Consider the following 26,100-nt stretch of genomic DNA (forward strand, 5'->3'; position numbering starts at 1 on the left):
ATGGTAGCCTACATGTGAAACAGATACTCCTTGTTCTGAACATAATGGCAGGTGTGGGTCAGACAAGAAAAGAAAGCTACCTCTAGACAGCAACAGAACTACAGCCCAAAGCCTCTAGAGTGACGAAAGAATACCAGTCAGTTCTCGTTCATGCTCAAATCCAAAGACTGCAGTCTCAGCTCTCCAGTGAAGAAGAGAGATTTACCTCCTGGGTTGATGAATATCAACAGTTTTTAGGGTTTTCTGACAGTGGTCTTGGATGTTTTTCACTGCAAGCAGACGGAGATCCCCTCAAGGCTTTGTATCCACACAATTAAGTGGCAAAGATTTTGTGGTTCAGCAGTATATTTTCAAAGGCCTCAGTACATTTTTTCTCTGACTCCTAACGCTTGTTGGCAAGCAAGTTACAATTCATCTCATTTTCTCTTTCAAAGATCTCTCCCCAAGTCTTAGCACTCTCTGCACAATAGATCCATGCTGGATTCATGCTTCACAGTTTTGAGCTTTACCAAAAGATCCTGAAAAGCAAACACTGATGAAATTTGAGATGAGATTAGCTCAGCTATTATTGAGGATGGTTTTTCCTCATATGCCTTGAACTCCCAAGAAGCAAGAGAAAGGCTGAGTTTAGTGGAGTCTTCCATAAGCAACCATTTCTGCTGCACAAACTGCAGAAGTGATTTAAAGAGTGCATGCATTCTCTGCTTTTCATTCTGGGATCAGTGTAACCTTAACTATGATTACACCTGCTACAGCCAAGTGAACAAGGATACGTGGCATTTTTTTCTGACTAATCTCTTTCACATAAGCTAAAGCCACTGCAGGATTTACAAAGGCTCTGTTTACTGACCCAAAGGATTACATGTTGTTTTTAATCACGATTTCTCTCTGTCCAGGAACCTGAGAATAAAATATTTTGTCTATTAAATCTTGTTGTTACTTTGAAGGATGCCATTGTGACAGGGGAGATTCAGGTTGGATATTAGGAACAAATTCTTCTCAGAGAGAGTGGTAATGCATTGGAACAGGCTGGCCAGGGAAGTGGTGGAATCACCATCACAGAATCATAGAATTGCTGGGGTTAGAAGGAACCTCAAGAGATCATCAAGTCCAGCCCTCCTGCTAAAGCAGATACCCTACAGTAGGTCACACAGGTAGGCATCCAGGCAGGTCTTGACTGTCACCATAGAAGGAGACTTCACAGCCTCTCTGGGCAGCTGTTGCAGTGCTCCATCACCCTTACCATAAAGAAGTTATTTCACACATTTATATGGAATTACTCCTCCTATTGCTACACACCACTGAGAAGAGCCTGGACTCATCCATTTTCCCCCAACCTCCTTTTTGATATTTATAAATATTAATCAGTCTTCATTTCCCCAGGTTGAACAGATCCAGGTTATTCAGCCTTTCCTCACACAGGAGATGCTCCAGGCCCTTTATCATCTTTGTGGCCCTCTGCTGGACTCCTACTAGAAGATCCCTGTTCTAAATGTGGCCTCACCAGGGCAGAGTAGGGGGGGAGGATCACCCCAGACTTTGATCCTGACACAGTATGCACTCGGCTGGTAATTTACCCTATTCCCCTTCTTGCTGGGTCCCAGCCAACCATGTGGTACTGATGGATATAGTTGGTGGGCATGGTGGCAATCAGACAGCAGCTGGACTAGATGACCTCAGTGGTTTTTTCCAACCTGAATGATTCTGTGATTCTATGATTACACCACATATGGTTTTCTGCAATTCATACTGCTGTAATGCAGTGTAGTGATGCAAATCTTTCAGGCAAGACACTTCAGTGGATTTGGACTGAAATTTTGCTGTTTGGGTTGATCTCTGGTAAGAGATAAAGCATGACAGGCCAGGTGAAGACAAACATCCATCAGTCCTCTTCTTAGCATGGAGGTATGACTCTTTTCAAGGGCAATTTTCTTCCCCATGTACATTCACAAAAGCCATGTCATCAAGTTGTCTGTGAATCTCAGAATTCGTCTTTGTTGATCTCTGTTAATAAGGATAACCAAGGTACTCTCAAAAGATGGAGTCATCATGACGAATAAGAGACCAGCTGACACTACTCCTATCTTCAATCCAAAAAGCTCCTACTACCTTTACTGGGGCAGCACCAGTGCAAGGTACCACTTACAACAGTCAGACAGTTTGTCTGTAGCTGCTAATTCAAGTGCTGTGGAAGTGAACAGAAGTCTTTTTGTGCTAGAGAACGATTGGCAGCCTAATGGAGGGAGCTAACAATAGAAGCCTTTTCATCCAGCAATTCCCTAGCTTTAAGAAGAGGTAGGCAATCCTGTCCCATGTGCTGGCATCAGCAGTCTTTTGTGAGGCCCTAGTCTCAGCCCTGAAAAATGAGAAAGAGCAGTGAAGAACTCTAACTCTACTTTCTGGAACAATTACAGCATCAGTTCCCTTCTCCTCTGAAAGTGGAGGTCCACTGCCACCACATTTCCTTGACACCTGGGATCAGGCACCTGCCTCATCTGTTACCAGTCTAACAACAAATGTCAGACATGCAGATGAATGATGTTGCACAATGAACCCCTCTACTCATCAACAGTCAAGAACAACTTTCTCCAATGCAAAACACGAAGGATGGGAGAGTGGGGAGAGGGGAATCAGGAATTGCTTCCATTGTCCAAACTGATTTAGTCCTTAACCTTTTTACTACAACTCAGATATCAGTCAGTGCAGGCATGTGGTGCTTTTTGCTGAGAGGATCACCCTTCTGCCTGCCTCTGGACTGAGACCAAGCACAAGCAACTACTTTATGAATTAGCCCTAGACAAATCACAGCCCACTTATTGCTTTCCCCAGGGAAAATAAGAAGGGACAGTGAGCATACCACTCTGCCATGCTCCATCAGCTGGTGTAGTTAAATACCAAAAGACCAGCACACAGGTGATTCTTACATACCACTCTTGTTCTGTTCTTACACATGAAAAACAGTTCTAAGGACTTGACATATTATACATGACATTCATATCTGTGGCTCTAAATGCACAATCAGGGCTGAAAGCACTCTGCAAGAAGGCTTGAGTGTAATAAGGTGTTTATGGCTTTGAAAGGGATCCATTCATCAACACACTTATAGTATATAGAAAGGCAAAAAGTGAAAAAGAGCATTTTTCAACATTAACAGCACAGAGGGCCTAAGCTATTCTAGGGCAGTAATAAGGAAAATGAAGTCTGTGTCTATCCAAACAGGAACCAGTAGGGAAAATTTCAAACAAACAAGCAAATAAAATCACAGAGGAAGTCACAGTGTCTCAGGCTTTGATTCACGTCCTCATGCCTATCTCAAATCTGCCACGTTCAAATAAGTCCCATTTAATGCAAGCATCAACTAGCCATCTTCTTGGTGCTTGCAGCCCTACAGAAAGACTAACCATTCCTAAACAGGCAATTGTTACACAGAGGTTTGAGGAATGGATGAAAAGGAACTGCCTGTCAGTTTGTGAGACTATTTTGTCTGTTGGGGCTCTGAGCATTTGCATGGGGAGAGCAATTGTCTCACGGGACTACCCTAATGGTAAAGTGCTGATCCTGTGAGTGTTGTGATGAAAGTACTACAAAAGTTTGGAGTCAGACCAGAAGCAGAGATAGGGAAAAGTGTCCATCCAGGAGTCAGGTAAAATCCAGAATGGTCTTTTGGGTTTTGTCTTGTCAAGATTGGTGGAATGATTCTCATTACTTGTCACTAAATGCTCTATGAGTTCACTGAAGAAAGCAATGTGAACAAGGCATCACAATCAAAACTACTACAGGATAAACACTGAGGCAGGTGGCAGTGTGGTGGAAGACAGCCTGATCCAGCTGCAGCAAGTACTGATTCCTGCAAGGCCGTAGCTGTCAGAAAAAGGCACCACAAGTTGTACCAGGCTTTTAACAAGGTCTTAGAACAAGAAACTGAGGACTGTTCCAAGCTATTCCTGTCATTATCAAACGTTTATTTCTTCCTATATCCCTGCTGAGAGAGAAACCTCAGAGTTTGTGTCATATTTCCAGCCTGAATCCCTGTAAGTGACCTGTTCTTTTGAGTTTAAGGAACTGATTCCCACATAGCTGCTGTCTGAGAGAGAATGCTTTAGATGCTTCATAGGAAGAGAAATAACTCTCTTGTTCATATCATGAATATGGAGCTCAAAATAAAGAGTCCTGTAACAACCAAAGCTATTTCAAAGGCTTGTGCATAATAGTAAGAAAATGACTGCAGAAATAGATTGCTTGGCTCCAGAATGGTTAATACTGAAGAACATTTCTTAACTGAAAAACACTCAGAGCAAACAGAGAGGGAACAAACATTCTATTCCCAGTTTGCCTTTGCTGCCTGGAACAGTCAGTGCTTTCATTTTTGTAACACTGCTTTCACAGCTTAAAGTGAACCAAAACAGTAATATACAAATGCAAATCTGGGTATGCGTATGGTTTTATGGTCAAAGGAAATCAGGTTCCAGTTCAGCATTCAGTATCACCAGCCATCACTTCTGCATTTGTAATGTGAACAAATCTCTCCAAATCTGAGCCAAAATTACATAGTTCTAAACCACTACTAAGTGGGCACAAAGGAAAAAAGAAGATAAAAGAAGAAAAGAGAGAAATGTACTACGATCTGAAAACAGAGAAGGGGAGATCCTTACATGGGATGTGGTTTCCAGTGGTTCTGAAGTATTAATGACATTTTTATATAATATCAGATTTCGCTTTTAAACACTAATGGACAGAAGAAGAAAACTAGCATGCCTAGGAAAAGGGAAGTAATACAACTTTACAGTCTTCTTTCCAAAGGAATATTTGATAACCATAAACAGCACATCTTCTAGAGATTTAGGCCAGACTTTTTGAGGTCTGTAAATTTACAAAGTTCATTCAGCTGGGGAAAACAAAAACACAACGTGCTCACTTCAGACAGTCCCTTTCCTCCTCCCACCAAACTCTTTTTCCTGTTCACTTCATGAGGATATTTATTTCTCTGAAAACTGTGAGCAGTTCTAAGTAAAGAATTTGATTGACAACTAGTCTTTAAGCTCATATAAATAAGAAATTCTTCCCCAGGAAGACCACAGAACCATAGTTTCCCTTTCAAACTCTTATCTGTATTCTTCACTGACAACGTTTTATACCACAAAGTGAATACAAAAAGGAAAACACATTTTGTTAATTTTCAGCCTATAATCCATCTTTTTTTCAAACCATTTATATTTTGGTGCTGATTTAGATACTGACTTTTAGACATTCACTTCAGGCTCCTTGGAAAAGCAATGTGCAGCTGACATATTTTTTGCCCATTCTTCTATTAATTCCTGGTGCAAATAATAACTTTAAGGAAATTCCACAGAGCTTATTTCAGAGGATCCATCACATGTTTGTGCTTAAGTGGCACATCAGGAAGACTATACACAATCCCAAAATCCTGTGGTCCAACCAGCAGGTCCAGAAGACAAAGGAAATTTCCTGAGGCTCCCAAGAAACTAAGTGGTGTTCTAGGCCAGTCAACACCCTGAATTTCCATTTTGCTGACACAGTGTTAGCAGTTCCAGATTTCTTTTTCTGAAAATGAGTATGTTCTTTTAAATGTCCGATACAGCCAGAACCATAAAATAATAGGATTCTGAAGCTTTCACGTGAAGAACTGTATATAGTTAGTTGAGAAACAAGATAGAAAAAAAGTAAGTTAGGAGGAATGTCAAGGCATTTTCCTCAGTGGAGAGGGGAAATGTGGGTCAGATGTAAAAAAAATAGTTTATGGTTCATCCTCCACACAAAACAGACTGTGAAAGACCTGTGCTGAGGACTTTGAATTAGTCATCATCAAACTGCTTCAACAGTCTTATGTTTCCATAGGCAAAAAAGCAGAGTTAGTTAATAAAGGTCATCTGTTTAAACTATCTAAAATTATGTTAGCTGCACAACCAACATTTCTGACAAGCTGATTTAGACTTGGTTCCATGATGTGCTGAGCATCGTGCCTGATTCAGCAAAGCATTTACTAGCGTGTTTAACTCTGTGTTCTATCTGTGCACTCAACCATGCACACAACAACAGTCAGGCTGTCTTACTGCACAGGAGCACTGCAGTGCATCTATACAGCAAGAGGACTTTCGCTGAGAAGCTGTAACAACCTTGTTATTGGTGCAAGGAACTGCCAGAACTATGGTAGACTGAGCTCAAAAACACCACTTCCAACCAGCTCAAAACACAGGCCAGATTTTTGCTATATTTGTGGGTCCCAAAGAACACCAGTTCCTGATGACTGCAAATAACTACCATATTTGAACAGACTTGCTGTCTGTCCTGTAGTCTGTAATGTTGATGTTGCACTGATTTAAGTAAAGCTACAAGCTTTCGTAGGTACCAATTTCAATATTTACTGAAATCTACCTTTTTATCTACACTGAAGCCATTTAACACAACTCTGTCAGTGCAAACGGTCCTTGAAGCAGATGTAAATATGATTTATTTGCCAAAACAGACTGGGAAGCTGAAAGAAAAAATCCCTACCTTAATTTTGTATAATCAGAAATGAAAATCTGATATCCATACTTTCTATATTTAATGATAACATTGTTTAGAAGTGCTGTACCTGCATGAGTAGTGCTAGTGCTCTTGTGGAAGTACAGGAGGGTTTGGCCTGTTAACATAGTTCAGTTGATTATTTCCCACAGTTCCTCACTGCTCCGCAGTATAATTGGGATAATACTGAATTAGCTAAATTACTAATATACAATTCATTCTAAAGAATGCATAGTGAATTCCCACCCAAGAATTCAAACACAAGAAGAAATGAGTTTCTCCAATGAAATTGGAAACCTGCTGTAGGTGCTGCCCAGATTCCAGAAAGCACAGCTTAGTCACGCTAACTGTTCTCCAGCTCACTGCTGCTAACACGTAAGTAGAACAAAATGCCAACACTGACAGCACAAACTTAGCAGAAGCTCCAAGTTTTTTTTAACAATGCACATTTTTGCAGCGCTGCTTCACAGAATGCAAGCACAAGGCATAGAGCTCCCAGCAGCGCTATGCACGCTCCAGACATGTTTGACATTAAGGGGCCTCGTTGTCGTGGAAACCAAATCCCATAGATTAATTAATGTTCAGCATCCAGAGCCATCCCTCTGCCTCTCTGCCTCCCTGCCCCTAATTAAAAAAAATACCAGCACAGGGGGTAGGGCTTTTTATGTCACAGAAGAATGTCAAAGCAAAAAGAAATTCAGTTTCCTCACAAATGTAGAGCACAACCGATAGGTAAAGAATAAATGTGAAGTGTTAGTCCCTCAATGCTTACAGAATGAAAAACATAATACCATTTCAATGAGACTAGTTTTGCATCCTGTGGCATTGCCAAACTATATCCAATGAAATAATGCAAGAAGGAGAGTTGAGATCTCTAAAATTCTTTTTCAGTGAACATTATTGAATCATAGTCTTCCTTTTTTCTTTCAACATGCAGATGCACAAACTGCCAGCAATTTCTTTCAGGTGAGCTATTCAAGTGACTGGCATTTTCATGTGAATATCTGCACAGTGAATTGCAGGATTTGAACAAAGTTGATTTAGCTTTCTTTCAGTTGACATCAGTTCTGATCGTCTGCATTCCTTGCATGTGTCCTAGTTTACATGAAGAAACAAGATTGGGTGACAGTGCATGTGCACGTAGTGGTGCACTACATAAATCTGTACTACAAAGAAGCAGAATGCACCAGACAGATAACACAAAGGAGAAAAGAAATATGACTTAGAGCCACAACAGGTAACATTTCTTAACTACCTGTATCACATTTTCAAAACAGTCTTAGGGCCACAGGTAAAAAAGCGTTTAAAATATTCACAGATTCAGCTGATGCTTTTGAAAATCCACTGTCGTCAGGATCTGCATCTCTGGGTATCCAGGTACTTTTAAAAGCCTGGTTCCAATGAGAATAAGGAACTCTTGTTTGTTTCTTAAAATATTTTTGACAGCTAGAACACAACTGTAGAAGGTATACAATACTTCTTTAACAAGTAGAGAGTACATAGTGTGAGTGAACTGATAACATAACTTGTATGTGTATCAACATGTAATGAGCATTTATTATTCTTTTGTTTTCCACACAGATTTCTGATTATCAGACGCTGCACTGCATCACATGACATAAAGCACTTCTTTTCTCTTCAGAAGAGACTGTTATGGATTACTGAACATGCTGGGATATGCTGCGTTTTCATGACACAAGACAACTGAGTCAGCTCACAACAGAAGAGAGCTCTTTCTCCAATTCATAGGCTGCAGTGCAATAAGCAGATATCATTTCTAAAAGCAAAAATATTTCCTCTGGGACAAAAACTGTACTTTGATATTTAAACAGTGGTGAGAGCTCTCACGTATTGCTCAAAAAGCTACTGAGAAAACCCGGTGACTTCAACAGGTTCTCAACAGTTTTCAAATTCAAGCCAAAATACAGTGCCAAATCTAACATCTCAGTCTTGGTTTACAGCACTTGCCCTTTAAATCTGGCACAACTCCTAATTTGTTTGCACTGCATTTAGAAATAGAAGAAATACCTTTGAGATGATTAATGGCTCCCCATTCTCCAGTCCGCCCTTCAGTGTGAATCCCCATGGAGCACCTCCTTGCAGCAGCGCCTCCAGGTAGATGTATCTTCCTCTGTGGGTTATGCTGCTCTCTGAAGACGATATGCTGGTGTTAATATTGTCCAACATCCTCATCTGTTTTACCACATACTCAGTCAGACATTAAACTGACTCTGGCAATCACAGACTAATAAAGCAGAAAATTAAACTCCCCGGACACCCACCACGAGTCATCCCCAAACACATGAAACAAGAAGCATCTGAGATGGAAAATTTTTCTTCAGAGCTGGAGTCCAAGGTGATGGGTTAAAAAAATGTTTCCCACCAACATTTCTGAATGCTGTTTCTCCTTTGGAACTGCCACTTTTTACTGCTGTTTCAGCACCGTGCTCTGCCCATTTCCAGGTATTCTGGGCATGACAGTTTGGTAAAGATTTATCTTCCTGTCCTCGGTCTATCAAACTGAAGTTTTTCAGTATGTGGGCAACAAAAGAAAAATAAAGCTTACACATTTAAAAGCCATTGGCCAGCAAATTGCCAAAATCAAAACGAATGCTTCATTTGTGATTGATTATCAGTCTTTTCTTCCTTTCTGCGTGCCATTTACCATCACAATGCCCTTTTTGCCTCAGCCCACTGCACTAAAAGAATGGACGCGTCTTCTCCCTCTCACGCCCTCAGTTACTTTGTCTGCTTACTACACAATTTTCTGACTTCTCAAAAAAAAAAAAAAAAATGCTTGAGGAAGATAAAAGTCCATTCCAAAAACTGTTTAGAGGGGTTTCAAATGTGAAATAACTCCAAATTTATTGGAATAAAAACATACAAAAAACCTATCAGCCAAACAGAAAAAAAGTAGGTGAAATTAATCCTTTGGGAAAAACGTTAATACGATAGCCGAGCTCTTTTCATTCTCTGTGCTCTCCCCGATGATCTGCCAAAGCTGCTGCAGTTACTGCTGCTATGAGAGAGGGCCAGGAAGTGAGCGAGAGAGAGAGAGAGGGAGATGGATTAAGGCGAGAAAAGCAGTGCTGCCCAATTGTGCACATCAAGCATGCAACACTAAAATGCAATGTGCAAAAGCTGGGCCTCACCCTTTTATTATGCCTCCAAACCCCACCATCCTTCTGTTTTATTTGTCAAGGAATTGTAACAATGCAAACTGCAGGCTGCTGAAAACACAACAGACCTGTTCCAAATCAGCACAGTGGAGCAGTACTAAAAATTTCACTCTCATAAATGGCTTTTCTTCCACATAGGTACCCACTGACTTCACTAAACATATTTCCTTTCCTCCAAACACTACAGTGTTGTAAGAAACCTCTGCTTTCCCAATAGGTTTAACAAGAATCAGCAGTGTGAATTTAGGATATTCTTATGAATGTAGGCAGTCACCGCTGACTACACTGAATTTAGGATTGTGGGTGCATCTATTATTTTATCTATGCATGTAGGCCCTCTGGCATTTATCTCATGGCTTTAGCAGATGTTGACTTTATTCCTAAAATATACCACTAGAGGTGTTCACAAAAACTTCCATTTTATAGCTGTACTTGAACAGGACGATAGACAGGGCAGCTCACAGCCCACCCCCCTTCCTGCTTGCATAGCTGAGTAAACAGATACCAGCCCGTACCTGTAAGGTGCCCGTACTTTTGATCTCACAGCACCTGGGATGTGCATTACTTCTCCCAGCTTTGAAAGCAGTGAAGAATTTGTGTTAGAAAACTTAGAATGAACTCTGCTGCGCTCTGATGCTGGCTGTGGGGAAAGTTTAGCAGCTACAAATCTCTTTACATTTGTGTATGCACTTCATGCTGCCTTGTTCCCATTCTCTTTAAGATGTTAAAGTTGCCTCACAGCCTTTTATCTTCCCAGTTTATCCCAGCTCTCATCCCTAAGAGTCAAGAGGAGGAATATAGAAGATACTTCCCTCTTTCTTTTTTAGTCCTTGCTTATATTGAGCTCTGTATTCTCTGCTTCTCTCCTAGGGCCTGATTTTTCATTCGATTCACATCATGGACGGTCTCACAGCTTCTTTTTATCCAGAAATCATCCTTCAGTTTGCCTCAAATCAGATTCTAAGTACTCCTAGTGTTTCACTGGGAAAACCCTTATTCCAAGTTACCACAAAGAACAATTCATCTCGGTTCCTCTGCAGGCCTTGCTAAGGCTCCAGGAGTCATCTCTTGGGGCCATACATCCTCCTATCCATAACCATCAGAACTATTTAAGACTGTGAGAACATGCCAGTCTATTTACAAGACAAAGAACTCTGAATTATATTCATTTTCAAGAAAAAATATTGCTCACTGTATCTAATGTCTACAGGCACAACATATTCAGTAAGTTTTTTTTTCTCATGGTGCTGGCAATAGCTGATGAGTAACTTACAACCATCTTTTCTGAGGTACTTTTTCTTCTACTCCAGTTCTCCAGTTCCTTTTGGGTGCTGAATACAACACACCAAATACAACATCATTTTTGTCAGTAACACCACCAAGTTTGTCATCATTTCAAGTGCAGAGTTTTCTCCCCCTTGTGACAGTCTGCTTGACTCCTGCACTTGACATAAGTCTTGCTGGGGCTTATGAGCCACAGCAGGCCTTGATGCAACTGTTCCTTGAAATAGAGAGTTCTTGAATAATAGAATGCCAGATGTTTTCTCATGACTGTGACCATTTTCAAAGAGGACTGAGTCCAATGTAATTTTCTGCCAGGCTCTGCACAAACAAAACCAGCGCACAATAACTTAATAACACGCAGCCATTATTGAAGAAAGCAGAATTAACAAAATACAGATGAGCACTTCTGTGCGTGAGGCTAGAGCTAATTCTTCTGATAAATAGATTTCAATGTTGATAAATAGATTTCAAATAAGCAGTATTCATCGTTCACCTACATATAACCATTTTGAAGTCTTAAACATAAACCCTTTTTCTCTCACCTTGCTTCTGGCTAGAACCTCACATAGCACAAGTGAAAGGAATTCTCTGATGAGATCCTCTCAGAACAGAGCTGAGAGCTGTGTTGTTGGGATCCAGTAAAGACCTGGATTCAAGAAAAATAATAATAATAAATAAAAGCTTGAATTATCTCCTACTAAGGCAGGAGAAAATGTCATCATTTTCACTTTTTAGAGTTCAAGAACATACCTTATATTTATCAAAGCATTGCCTCCGCGCTGATGGCTGCCTTAACTTTTACTAAACTCCTTCACACATTCCAAGTTTGTTTTGCAAATGAAGAAGCTCTCCGGAGCAATGCTGCCCCCATCTGTTGCGCTCTGGGTAACGCAGGTTTTTAACGAAGTTGCCAGTTCAAATGGTTTCTATTGACTTAAATGCAAACATTTCACAGATTAGTTAGCAAGCATTTACTTTTCAGAAAGGAGGCAAAAAAAATCTGTTAAGTATTCAGAAAGATGTTATTAATCCTGAGTCCCTGAGCTGGCGAGTTATTAGGCTAAATCTAGAAATCAAAGAGAGAATGTTCAGCTTCCACATTTTGTGCATATACTACTGCGTTTTTGGTTGCAAAATTAAACATGACACTTTGTTCAAATAAACATTCCTCCTATTTAGCTCAGAGGAAGGAGGAAGAAAATTCTGAGCCACTAAGGGAATAATCATGACAGCAAAGAATTAAGATTACCAATATAAACAGAGAAAAACGTGTGCCAAATTGCCAAAGCCAATTTATGGCCCCTGGATGAAACGTATACCCCTCGCTCTGCAATTACAACTTGTTATGAAGATTACTTTGGGTTTCAAATGCATGACCTCGGTGCCCAGCCCTTTGGTTCACAGGTTCCAACCACCGTAGAAAGAGAAAGGCTGAATTTCACACACTCTCTTACATAGGAGGGCTCATTAGCTGAAGCCTGTTTGTTCACTTCTGAAGCCAGCTCTGGAACAGAGCACTCAGCCGCCTGGTGTCCTTTACTGAGGTGATCAACTGGTGACTGTGCCTATCCCCCACATGGAGCTGAAAAGAACCAAGAACCATTTTTTATCTCTGAAGAGACTGGTGCACAAATCCGAAGGCTTTGATTTTATGCAAGAACTGGTTTTTTTGGTAGGAGGCTTTTGGTGCTCTGAGCCTTCCCTCAGATGAGAGGAAAGTTCTTCACCACTTCTCCCTTCAAGCTCATGGCCCCGCTTGGGGTCGCTCTCGAGCGGCCATTTTGAGTCGGAAGCCGGCGGCGCTGAGGAGAGGCGGGAGGAGGCGGGAACGGGAGGAGGCGGGAAATGTGATTCTCCTCACAGCGAAGGAGCGGCCTTATGGAGGGGAGGTAGTTGACGTCGAGAAAGTTAAGAAAATAAACAACAAAACACACGGGAGGAGATACGTGGAGGGCTTAGAGGGATCAGGATAGCCCTTTGCAGGTGTGTGAGGGTGTTTGTTTTTAACTTTGAGGGGCTGTTGTGTGGGAGTTGGAAATGGTGTTTAAACAATGACATTTTTGGTGCTTGGAATTGAGTTCTGGATAAAGGTTTTGGTTTTTCTCCACCATGTGCCCTCAAGAGTTGGAAGTGCTATTTTTCCTCAAATTGCATTATGTCAGTTGTATCTGATGCCATTGCTGCTGCAGCTCTCTCTGGCCTGCTCAATCTGCCAGAGTACCTAGGAAAATCCAAATAAGGCCAGTTAAACCCCAAAACTATCTCTAAGCAATCATTTTTTCTCTCCCACCTTCCTCTGAGGAATAAGATGTTTAAAGAAGTCTGTATCTGGAAATATAAGAGGGTAACGTCCATCTAATTGTTGGTTAAAAACTTAACAGAGGATACTACCAAGAATTTGTAAAATCTGTGTTCATCCAGGCAAAACAAAGAGTTGGCCTTTATAAAGGGAGGAACCAACTGCCTTAATCTCCCTGAGTTCCTTCTAATCTATATTAGAAGAACAAAATTCATTTGTGTGACATAACGTTATTTCTTAATATGCCAGAAAACATTATGTTAATAAGTATAAGGACAGTTCTTTTTCTTCATAGTTTGCTGTTAGAGGGGAGCCCTGGATGTTTATCAGTGTTCACACTGTGTGCAGCTGGAGTGTGAAACAGCTGCAGGTAGTAGGGAAGAAAAGGATTATTCAGGTCTTCCAAAAGCAAACTGACAACATAAGTCAAATAGTTGGAGTGGCACAAATGGAGAAAATACATTGCGAAGTAGGAGAAAGAACTGAGAATACACCAAATGGAATTGGATGAAGTTAAGCTGATAAACATGTATTGAGAGATTCCGTGCAGTTAATGATATGAGACTGTAAAAAGACCAATTAATAAATGAGCTGAAAGGCAGACAAAGTATGCTGGCTGTCCTTGCAGGTAGTAGCCCCAGCTCAGCTCAGCTCAGCTAGCTGCTAAATTGAGCTAGTGTTAAAAATAGAATGGAGCTTGCTTGATGACTCCAAATATGGCTGCTGGTGTAGCAGAAGGTTCCCTTCCAGTATGGGGTGCTCACATTGCTTCAGGGGAGTCATGGTTTGGTTTGCTGGCAGAGAATGATGAAGGCAGAGCCCATATTGCAGCTAATGTACTGGCAGACCAAGAATCAGCATAGGCAGGTGCTTGCAGAGAACTAACATCTGTGGTACAGCAAATTCTTGGAAATTAATAAAGGTTAGACCTTGTCATCTGACAGAATGCTCCAGTGCAGAGCATTTGTTGTATAAAGTATAAGTGACCATCTTTCTCATTGTTGAAGTTTCAGAGTTAAAGCTATCTCTTGTATCTGTGCATCCACAGAGCCTTAGTAAGCACACGGCATCATAGGAAGCCTTGGCATCAGTCATAAACAAACATGGGAAGGGAGCCAGGTTGTATTTTAAAACTGAAGACAGAATTCTGCTAGAGAGATAAAAGCAATCTGATTGGTAAAGGTTTTTATTATGGCTTAGAGCTAATTTTCCTGCTCAATGAAAATGAATTATTCAGTGTTCCCATTCCTTTTCAGAGCACACTATTTAAAGAAGGAAAAGTAACTATTGTAACTATTTAACATTAACTATGTAACAAGACAAGTTAACCTTGTTACCAACCATGTATTTTGCATCCGTATTAGCGCAGTTGTATTGTACATTGTGGCCTCTCAAGTCCTCTTTTTGTTTGTTAAGTATATAAAAAGAGGGTGAAAAAAGTGTAGATAGTTATTTCTATTATTATTTCTATTACCAATAACATTATAAAGTAAAACAATTGAAGGGACTGATCTGTAAGCACTTAATTATTACTTTTATGTTTTATTACTTTGCTTGCTGTCAGTCTCTTGTGCTGGGCAGTGTGAATGGGTATGTAATACGATGGTACAGCATTGACAGATTGTAAGAGAATTTGATTCAGGGGCAGCTTAGATCTCCTTGGTTCCTGCATAAATCAGTCATGATTAAATAAATGAAGCAGCCCCAACACTTTAGGAAGACCATACATTAGTGTGCAGATTGGTTTCCTAGCAAGGATGTGGAAAAGACATATTTGATCTGACTCAGAATCACAGTGGTCTGTTTTGTAACTGATGATCCGTTCTCAGTATAGGCTTTGCTTCAATTGTTATGCTCCCATTGCAAGTAATTCATTTCATCAAAAACATTTTAGCAAACGTTCTAGCAAAAGGTGCCAGTTCTGTGCACAAATGGAACTTGAGTTAGTGGGAGCAGTGCTGGAAAATGCAGAATGCCTTCATAGGAAGAACAGTTTTAAGCATTTATTTGCCCAAAGTCCTGATTAGTAGCACAAAATGATATTGCACTTTGTCCCAGCCGTACTCTGAGGTGATCAGTGCTTTGTGTTTGCAGATAGCTCAGCTGCTAAGAAAAGACACTGAGATACTGGTATTTTTGTCTTTAAAGCTATATTTGCCCATTATATATTAAGTAATGTGTGAGCTCTCAGGTTAAAAAGATGGCAGAGCTGTCGTATTAAAGTAAAATTCTGGGTGCTGGATAAGCTAGTGCCTATATGGGGAAAAAATACTCTCATAATTAAAACCTTACCATAATGTTTTTGACTTTGCAACAGTAATAGTAACCTTTTTACAATTACTCAAAGCGCTGCTGTTAGGTATATTCTCCTTTAGTCATATCTAGAGTTTTTACGTATTGCTGTCTGATGACCTTCTAGAGGAGTGTGATCAGATTTAGAAAGTATGTTGACAGTCTTAAAGTTGACGCGATTTCTCCCCCACCACTTATTAATTAAAACTCCATTATCTACATAATAACTGCACTACATTATCGGAGGCAGCAATTGGTGGAGTGTCTGCCCTGGGGTGTCCCCAGCAGATACTTGTGACTTGTCCCTGCAACTCCTTAGCAGCATGATAATAGATGTAAAAGCATAGAGTATCAGAATAAGTGAGGTTATTCACAAACAGAGAGGATACTTGGTTCCAGCTACAGAGCAGTTTCTCACAACAGGTTTCTTCTAGCTACATGCAGAAGCTAGAGGTAGTTTACTTTTTTCCCAGGCAAACATGAGCCTTTTCTCATGGGCTGGTCACCTGCTCAGACCATGATTTTTCCACACAAGCATGCACCGTACAGATGGATATTTGTCAGGTGAATACAGTAGGACGATCCTGGCAATGTTTGAGAAACAATAAGAGTTGTGGGATATGCATTTTAAAAATTGGGACTGAAATCGCTATGCAGAGCTGCCTTTGAAAACTGGGCATTTCTACTAAAGGTTAACACTATGTCCAGTGGGATTTTACTCTCTGGAACACTTCAGAGTGTCTGCCAGTGCTGATACTTAAGATCGATCTGTCTGTTATTTGGAAAGAAATCAGTGATCCATTTCCATTCTCTCATTGTTGCACTCTAAGAATTTACAGTACCTGAGAAAATCCATGGGACCAAACCTGGGAAAGGCAAGTATGGATGTTGTGGTAGTCATCTGATGTCATTAGGTGGAATAAGAAATGTGGGTACATTCTCACTGTAGAGACTAGTTAACCTTACCAAAATTTAGCATAATTTTTGCAGAATGCAGGTTTTGCCATCATCTTGCTTGCAGGGATCCTTTATGTTCACACACTGCACACCTTCAGTCCCAAGATATGCCTTTGCCCTTCACATCCTATATTACAAGGTTTTCATTGGCTGCATTTAAGGACGAGTGCACCATATGGACATGTAACATTATTTTGTTGCAAATAAGGTCAGTGGAGGCTGATAGCAGCATGGTTAAAATGGATATCTTCGGTGATAGTCATTTGTGAGTAGTGATTATCTTCTGTAATTAGCATGCAAGTTGGGGTGCCTAAGTTGCCTATATCTTCTATTTAAGTATCTAAATATTGATGAGCTTCTGAGAGGAACATGGTAATCACCACCCAGTGCTGGGTGCTCAGTACCTTTTAAACTGTGGTGACATTAATTTAGTAACCTAAACTGAAATAATAAGGGCATAGCTTTGAAAATCAAGATTCAGAGATACTGGCTTAGCCTTCTTCACCTTTGTTGTTCATAGATTTTTCATTCTATGAAGTTCCCGTGAAAATATAGCTTAAGTGTCTCCACACCTAGAAAACTATCTATATAAATGTATGCATATAGCCAGTTACCTGCATATGTGGCACTTTCAGCTTTGCCTACTTTTATTTGAAGGTCAGTGACTACAGCAAAAATGAAAGAGTCCAAGTTCTGGGCAGAGAAGGCTCCAGAGTGGGCTCAGCCACACAGTGAAAAAATAGACTGTAGTTGTTCATCAAGTACTGCAGCAACTGTGTCAGTCTGCAGATGTTTGTGTTCAGTCGGACAGGCATTGCATCGGTTGAATTCTGCGCTAATTCTTGAAAGAATTGGATTTTCTTGTTTTATTCTTGGCCATCAGTAAGTTACACTTTTCCTTACCTTAGTTTCCCCATTGGTAAAATGCAGATGACACCATTACTTTCCTTCATACAGTCATTGCAGTTTTACTGGCAAAGAGTGAGCGTAAACATTATGTAACATAAAGTACTTTCTCTCAAATACCCGAGCACGTTTAAAGGCAGTCTAGAAGTTCCATGGCATTCTCCCTTGAACAGAAATGCCAAAAATTATGATGTTCTTTTAATAACCTTGTCTTCTCACTCATTTTTCTCCTGGCAATCTTAACGTTTGACATTTTATTTTCTAGGAACTTTCGGTGGAATGGTTAAATAATATTGTTAAATAAATTGTGACTTTTAAAAGAAATCTGTCATACCATGCTAACAAGCCATTTCTTCTCTAGCTTCTCAGCCCATGGAAACTAGAGGGAATACACCTAAGAAACCTACAGGAAATAAAAGATTAAAAAACTACAAAACCAAGTGGAAACCTTACAGATGAACAGCCAAAGTGTGAGAGTTTATTGAATATATTGGTGTGTTATTTAAAATACCTACATTCCCTAGAAACTGTTTTTGTTACCTGCCAAAGCACTGCCTGCATTCTTACATGGTGTAATTTTAGATGTTCTTATTTTAGCAGCATCCATGTGCACGTTATTCTACTCATTGGAGAATAATTAGATTAACTATGTGATGCATTGTTGCTAAGCCCCTAAATACTAATAAGCTTCAAGATCCTTAACATTCCAAACGTGGCATCTGATTGGGGTACCATCATGTGTTGTCGTGTCCAATTATATGAAATTTTAAAAGAGATGATGACTCTTACCCAACTGAAAGATATTATGAAGCAGCGGACTCCAAAACATTGATTCCCAGCAGTGACCTTAAAAGCATATCCTTCCTTCAACTTTGTTTTTTAAATCTGAGTTGACCACAGTGACAGTATTCAAATTATTTCGATAAAGTATAAGGCAAAGGTTCTCAATTTTATTCTTCACCAGTGCTAATATCCTTAGGTAGCCTGTTTCCTGTATCCTACTTTGCAGCTGTATATACAAATCTGTAATGAGATGAGTTTTAGAAAAGCCTCTTATGTATGTGCACAATGAGCAATCCTTTTGTCGTGAGCACTGAGCCATCAGCATTGTCCTGTAAGAGAGATTTTAAAACAAATAAGATTTTGCCACTACTGCACCATTTGGCATGTAGGCTCCAGAAACCAGATTAGTTGGTGACTGTCCATAACTGGGCTCATCTTTCCTGCATCTGAAGAAATGCAAACCAAAGCTGTGTTTATAAGATCTTGATAAATACAGAGTGTAACGTGCAGGAGGGTATTAGAAAGCTCCAGGAGTCTGCTTCTGAGGTCTCAATCGTTTTAACATAAGCTGGTGTTCAGCTAATCTGTTCTTTCTTCTATTTTAAGCTTTGGCATCAGTGATCAAAATTCAGGAAACGAAGACTGAGAAAGCAAATGAAAAGGAGCATAAAGCTATTAAAGTGGTTAAAATGAAGATTTGAATACATTAAAGACTACTTTCACGTAAGTTGTGTTTAAAATACGCTTTATTTTAAAAGATAGATAATAAAGGTTCTTGCAGTTTCACAGTTCTTACCAGGATACTCTTTACAGTTGTTACTTTTAAGTGACTGGGAGGTACAGAGGGATAAATACACATTTAAAAACAGACATTTCCACTGGCATACACTGCCAGTAGCCATGTGCTGTGGGTGACACTGGCCACGAGGCACTGCGAACTGATTCACGTTTGAGTAGGAGTTTTCTTCTGTGTCTTCTGGATCTTGCACACTATTTCAGGTTCTCAAAGTTAGTTTTGAAGTGGTGTGTTGGGCATTTATTTGGCATTCTAAAATAAATCCTTTCCCCTTCACCACTATAATTAATGTTACTAGTTCCATAAATTCCAGTTAATCTGGATGTCCCAGAGATAACAAGTATTCCCAATTTAAGCAGGAAACCCAGCCATGGCTCCCGTTAACTTTGTGGTAAATACAATGTTTTGAACCACATGCCTACAATTGCAAGACTGCTCAGATTTCCTCCTATACCATGATTCCTTCAAGCAAATGGACTCACAAAATGGTATTTTTGGTATAATTTTCACTACCTTTTACTGAATTTGCTTTGATTTTTAGTAAAAACGGAGGCAGATTAATAACAGTTCCCCTTCAGAGTCTAGAAAGGTTCTGTGAAATGTCAGTCATGGAAGCTGCTGCCTTATTAGCAGAGAACTTCTTCCTGCGAGCACTGTAAAGGGCAGGATGTCCACCTGCAATAATTGGTGTGCAAACACAGAAGAGGGGCTGAACAGTGTATGGCTGCAGTCTTGTGAGAATAGAAGGGAACAGGTGGAAAGGTACAAATTGCCAGAAAAGGGAGATCTGCCAAGCAAAAAGCTTGACATCCTTGTACTGGAATCTGACAGAGTTGGGTCTGGGCTTCCAGCAGAGGGTCTGGGAAGGTCAAGGGGGAGGCAAGGGGCCACAAATACAAAGGCTGAATATATACATCCTGGATTTTGCAACACAGATATCACCTTGTTATTCCATTATGTACAGGTGGATGACAGGAAGAGAGCTGGGCAAATGCTGACCACAGCAGCACACCACAAATGGCAATCAACATGCTAACACCAGTCAAGTATGTTTGAATGGATCGTGTAAAGAGTCTCCACACAGTAAGTTTAACTCCCAAAGAAATGTGGGTTGGGTATGGTTTTTGCAGAGGCAACTGCAAAATAAATAGGAAGCAGACAAGATTCAATGCAGGTTTCTGTACATGATTTAAAACTTGTTAATGTTCGGTGAGACTCCTGTCCTCATCCAAGCCTCCAATGTCTACTCAGTTTACCATCCAGGGATACCATTCAGCATTTGCATTTGTACGCCAAACGACTTAACAAATAAGACTAGATTGTATTTCACCTAAAAGTAATTATATTGCCTAATGGTTTGTTTTCAACAGCCTAAGCTGGTCATTGTAAGCTGTAGGCCTTTGGTTGCAGTTTCTTTGCCAAGCTGTAAGTGAGGCAGTTTATTATTTGCTTTTAGAAATTCTGAGCTCATAGAACCACATAAGAATGTCAATAAGGATCTTTTCCTCATATATAGCTTCATTAGCCTCACAGCTGGGACAATGTTATCCAGGTACCAAGCCATTCTAGCATAACCGTTTTCATGCACCATTGTCTATGCAAATCTATGTTATTGTGATTCAGCCAGACTGACAGCTAGACAGCACAGACATTTGTTCACATCCTCTCCATGTGCAGAAACTACAAGACCACACTGGTTGAGATAAGGACAGTTTAATAAAAAAGAGAATAGGAAAGAAAAAGTAATAACTATCCCACTGCTAGTGTGAGTCAGTTGTCCTGGTTCTGTCCCTTCCTAGCTCCTTGTGGCAATGTGGTATGAAAAGCTGAAAAGTCTTTAACTCACTTAGTGCAAGAACAGCTCAGCGACCAAAATGTTAAGTGTTTAATCAACATTGTTCTCATCCTAAATCCAAAGCACAGCACCATAGCAGTTAATGGGAAGAAAATTATCCTAGCCATAATCAAGACACATTTTCAGACTTGAATGGATTGTTCAGTAGTGAGGAATTGTCTCTCTGAGAAGTTAATAATCAACTGCAGTATTCAATAGTGCCAAAATCCAAATTTCCTTTTTTCCACTGTACAAATTGCATTTCACTTACATAGCATTTGTTCTGCAGGGCAAGCAGTGATGTGAACAGGATCATAATTTAGATTTTACAGTAAAAACACAATGCACAAACACAATGCACATCTCTGTAGAACCCAGTTCAATCACTGAGCAAGATGATGAAACTGAAACCATGAGGGCTGTACATGCAGACTGTTGGATCAAAGTGCATGGTGTTTAACTAAAATATTGTCCTCAGTTTGAGAGACTTCTCAGAGTCAGCCTGTTTGAAACACGTTCATTATTGCATTAAGGAATCTATTCTAGTGTAGGTTAAGTGGCTTTCTGGTGAATACCTTAATCTAACACCAGCATTAATCTTCTCAGGTAAGCCTGCAATATATATAAATATACTCAAATGGCAATGGCTGTTCAACCAGTCCTTAAACCTCAAGTTGACATATCTCACTGTTTGAAGAGATGGCAGAAGCAGGAAAATTTTTAGATCTCTTGGACTAATATGTTTTGCATGGGCATCTGTGATTCCCAAAGGCTGCTTCTGTTTCAACTGTGTTAGGCATGTTAGTCTCTTTTTTAGATAAGAGCAAAAAATGCAGGTAAGGTTCAGTCAATAAGCTTCTGCATAGTTCTTATTCAGTTGAAACCATCTGTTAGTGATGGAAACTCACACAAATGTTTTGTCTATTCACTGGCAGTGCATTTGGACAGAGCTTAGCTTTCTGCTAACACATGGTAAGCACAGTCGTAATTAAACAGGAGAAATAATTGTTACAATGAAGCAGTAGCCCCTTTGATGAAATGAGTCTTATGCTAATAATTTTTAAACCTAAGGTATGCTAAATAAGTCCTAAGCCTTTTAAATTCATGCAGTAAATAATTAAGTCCCATGTTAGTTGTCTGTTGAGAGTTCAGGAGCAGCATGTACACTTTTACACATTTTAGATCACTGAAGTAGCAGCAGTCAGCTCCTGAACTGTCAAATCCTTCCTCCTCCTTAGTGCCCAGTCACCAGTGACCCCAAATACCTTCCAGACCCTACAACATTTCCTTGCACAGAAGTAGGTCTTTTTCATCCTAGGCAAGCAGTAAACAAGAAAATGCAGTGAGCCTTGAATTCAACTCTCACCCCTATTTCCTACCTTATTCTCATGTAGGAAAGTTCTCTTGAGGAAGGAAAGAAAACTTCTTCACCTGAATCTTTAGGTTGTTCAAGACAACCAGTAAGCAAAGATAATGTTATCTGAAGTAACTAACTCACAGAACAAGTTGCCGTCACATATGTGACTGTTGGGAGGAGCTTGATCTACCTGAGAACACAAACTAGCACTCAAAAACAGTCTAGTTCACCTACTCAGACTGCTCCACTATGTTAAACAGCTAAACATAAGCAGAGACTATGAGCTTTGCAATGGGTTTTTGAAGTGTATGTTCCAAACCCCCAATGAAACTATTCTCTCCAGAGCAGGTTTGTTGTAGTGAATTGTGATGAAGGGATATTTGCAAACTAGGTTCCTCATTTTTGAGAGGAGCTTGCTGCAAGCAGCATCATATTTAGAACTAACAATATGAAAAGCAGACAGAGGAGCAGGTATCTTATTTTTACAAAACAGAAGCAACCAGTTGATGCTGGAAGTGCTCTGCACAAAGTAAAGACTTGCCTTGAAACAAGCATTCCATTATTTAACTATAGTTATTCCAAGTATTTTTTAACTATAGTTTATTGCTTTCACAAGCAGTATATGCCATGTAACTATTTCAGGAAGAACTCTAGCCCCTGAGTATTACAGCAGCTTTGGTTCTGTTTGTTTGGGGTTGTTTTTTTTGTTTGTTTGTTTTTTGTTGTTTTTTTTTTAAAGCCTGCTCTCACTCTGACAAAGTAATTTATTAAGCCCAGACAGTCATTTCTGACCTTTGCTCCCCATCTCACTGTGATGATACAGCTGAAAAAAATAAATGCATCTGCCAAGCCTTCCTTTGAGCTGGGGTGCTTCCTAGAGAGCAGGGGGTAAGAAACAAACATTGTCACTCTAAAGAGTGCCTGTTACTTTTCAGGAGTCATTTAGCACTAAGATTTTCAGTCAAGGAACCCAAATCTGTTCTATGCAATTTATAGCCAGTTCACAGGTCGTGTTATAAAGGACCATTAGTCCAAAAGTGTTTATTGCTTACTTGATACATTACATAAGTTAAAACATTTAAGTTCATCTTACAGTGTAGGTAACCACGCTTCCTAGTATGCTTTTAAAGCTCTAAGCCACCAGCACGTCCCACAGCCCCACTCAAAGCAGCACAAACTCAAGTCCAGGGTCCAGAATTATCCAGACAGGCAGCAGCTCAGAATGCTGCTCATGCCTTCGAATCCTACTCAGCACATCTTCAGAAGATGGCCAGGGTTGATTTTTCAGTTGCCAAATGACTTCCTAAAGTGGGGGGGATGACCATGATCTACTGCTCACACAGTTTAATTAGGTTTGACATGGGACTTACAGAGCTGCGCAGTCATGAAGGAATCCTACTGAAGAGGGAGAAAGTTTAGGGCTCTGTGATTAATCTAAGCAGGTTTAGATAAGCAGCATCCAAAATGCAGTCAGTGGTATCCCCACCACTGATGAGCGATTTGATCTTCATGTTCAGTCACTAGAGTCCTATTACCACATTCTTCCCAACGTGTGACCTTCCCGTTCTCCACCAAGATAAATTTCCACTCTACTTTGGTGTCCACCGGCAAGGTAACAGACTGAGACCAGAAGCCATCCTTGTCATACTTGAGAGGAACGTAACTGTGCCACTGGCCTAGACACTCATGGTCACCGGTAACACCGATCAGCTGAGCACCAGAGTGTGTGATGTAGTGCACGCGGAAAGTCACATGGATATTCTGAAACATTGGGGGCACTGCTGCAACTCTCTTTGCTTTCAAGTCCCCATCAGAGCAGTCTCCTTGTTCCCATTCTTTGCTGTCCGAGTCTTCCATGCTGCCATTCTGACCGGCCTCCCCCCAGTCCAGGTGCTCAGAAAGAACTTCCCAGTCTTCATGGTCCAAGTCATGGCTCTCAGCTGGCTGGCAGACCTGCCCCTCGCTTCTGTCCTTACAAATCTCACCAGAGGCTCCTGCCGAATTCATCACACACCATCCCTCACCTGCCTGTCCCACCTGTGGTCTCGAGTCTCCTCCCTGACCATCACGTGCATCAATCAGACACTGCCTAGCATCAGTCCCGGAGGAGGTGACACGCTGCTTTGGCGGCAGTTGCTCCGTCTCTGGTGACTTACAGGAAACCGTACCGCTCACAATATGGTTAAGTTCATTCCCTCGTGTTGCCGTCAAATCCTCTCCTGGTTTCTGAGGGCTGGACAGAGCAGCAGCCTTCGCTTGCCGCAGCACTTCCTCACTGCTCACCAGAAGGTCCTCTAAGAACAGAGAATTAAAACAGACGCAATTGAAGCAACGCAGTTAACTCGAGCCCTCGCAGGTGGGCACGGGCAGCCCGCATTACCCCAGCCCGCTACCTGCAGCCTCCGCCTCTCCCCTCGCCTGCTGGACCGTCGGGGCCGCCTCGCCGCTCTCCTCTCCCCGTCCGTCGCTGCTGCCGTACCAGAACCAGGCGACCAGGGCGGCAAGAAGCCCCACCACCAGCGCCGGCCACAGCCCCGCTCCCAGCCATCCCCAGCCGCGGGCCTCAGCCGGTAGAGCGGCTGCAGGCAAGCGGGGGGAAGCCGGGGACTGCCACAGCACGGGCGAGCCGCGGTCGCGGGCCATGACCAGACACTGGCAGTGGGGCTTCTACCAGCCTTGTCCCGGCCGCGGCTTTAAGCGAGCTCCGGGCCCGGGAGGAGCCGCCCCTGGGGCGGGCCGCTGCTTGCCTCAGCACCATTGGGCCGCCCCTGGAGCGGGCGGCTGCGAGAGGGGTAGTGAGCTAAAAGGTTTGCGTTGTGGACAGAATGCTTGATGATCTTTTGTTTTTGAAAGAAAGCGTTTGCGACTGGTGAACCTGGAGCTGTAGTAACCGCAGAAGGCTGTGCAGTCGAGCGGTGCTGGTGATGAAAAAAAAGCCAGGCTTCCTCTGGTGTCCCTGAAGAACTCAGTTTAACTTGCTGTTCATTTTGTAACCTGTGCAACGTGCCCTAATGCCTACAATTGGATTTCACAGCATTGTTCTGCTCTTCCATCATCCTCATTTCTAAGCTCAGGAAGCTTTTTTGGACTACCAGGGCTTCAAATTCTATTAATACAGAAAATAATTGACAATTATTTGATTTAACTTCATATTAATACCCAGTTCTGTTCCTCTTGGAGTAATGATGTCAAATCTTAATGCCAAATGAAACAATCACACAAATAAATCTAACATTAGCTAATCATAAAGTCTAGTAGATACAGTTTCTCAGTCCAGCAGGTGCTGGGCTATTAGCACCAAAGATTTAACTCCAGAAGAGTTACAGAAGCACTTCCAGATGGTTTTACCACTGTTTGTTTGTTTGTTCGTTTAATATCCTTTCTCTTTATGTGAACAGAGCTGTTGATTTCTAAAGCCCACTGATGTGATTTGATCATCAGAAAAGAGAATGGCTAACGTCTGAATAACTCTATTTCCAGTGTGTAAACTTCTTAATCTCTCTGTGTCATTAAGAGCAGCGCTACCTCAGCTTAACAGGACAGTAAATGTCACTCAGATTTATAGAAGCACAAGTGTGCAATCTTCAGAGTGAAGTTTCCTGGCTTATGAGCTAAATGGGGGCCTGTGTGAATAACAGAATACATCATTCAGGTTTTTTTTTTCTTTTTTTTTTTTTTTTTTCGGTTTAATTCTCTTTTTTTGTTAAACACAGTAAGCCTTCCCTAAAGCCCCAGTCTAACAAAGTGCTGAGCTTGTGCTTAAGTACAGACAGCTTCTTTGGTGTGTGGAATGAGTTCAGACATGTAAAACATGTATTGCTCAGATCTTCTGACCAGTAATACATAGAAAGGAAAGAGCTGAGAAGCTGGGACCTGCCTGGGCACTTC

The 26,100-nt window shown here is 41.0% G+C and overlaps 2 protein-coding genes across 7 annotated transcripts in view; both read right to left on the reverse strand.

The window, feature by feature from the left end:
• Window positions 1-9,612, reverse strand: part of SHROOM3 (shroom family member 3) — a 137,316-nt gene extending 127,704 nt beyond the window's left edge. For 2 of the 6 annotated variants that reach the window (XM_015861639.2, XM_015861637.2), the window contains exon 1: window positions 8,554-9,612. In XM_015861639.2, coding sequence (XP_015717125.1) covers window positions 8,554-8,718 — 165 coding nt within the window. In that variant the 5' untranslated portion in view covers window positions 8,719-9,612. Of the gene's footprint in view, window positions 1-4,784; window positions 5,210-8,553 lie in introns of those variants that run through there. The other 4 variants (XM_015861638.2, XM_015861644.2, XM_015861635.2 and 1 more) reach the window with 4 other exon arrangements.
• Window positions 9,613-22,907: 13,295 nt separating this feature from the next.
• STBD1 (starch binding domain 1) lies at window positions 22,908-24,888 on the reverse strand. The gene is made up of 2 exons (XM_015861811.2): window positions 24,606-24,888; window positions 22,908-24,506 (listed from the first exon to the last, which is right to left on the reverse strand). Exons 1-2 carry the CDS (start codon window positions 24,853-24,855, stop codon window positions 23,683-23,685), a joined length of 1,074 nt encoding a protein of 357 aa, XP_015717297.1. The 5' UTR covers window positions 24,856-24,888; the 3' UTR covers window positions 22,908-23,682.
• Window positions 24,889-26,100: the final 1,212 nt, after the last annotated feature.

The sequence above is a fragment of the Coturnix japonica genome, chromosome 4 (genome assembly GCF_001577835.2).
Source record: "Coturnix japonica isolate 7356 chromosome 4, Coturnix japonica 2.1, whole genome shotgun sequence".
Lineage (NCBI taxonomy): Eukaryota > Metazoa > Chordata > Aves > Galliformes > Phasianidae > Coturnix > Coturnix japonica.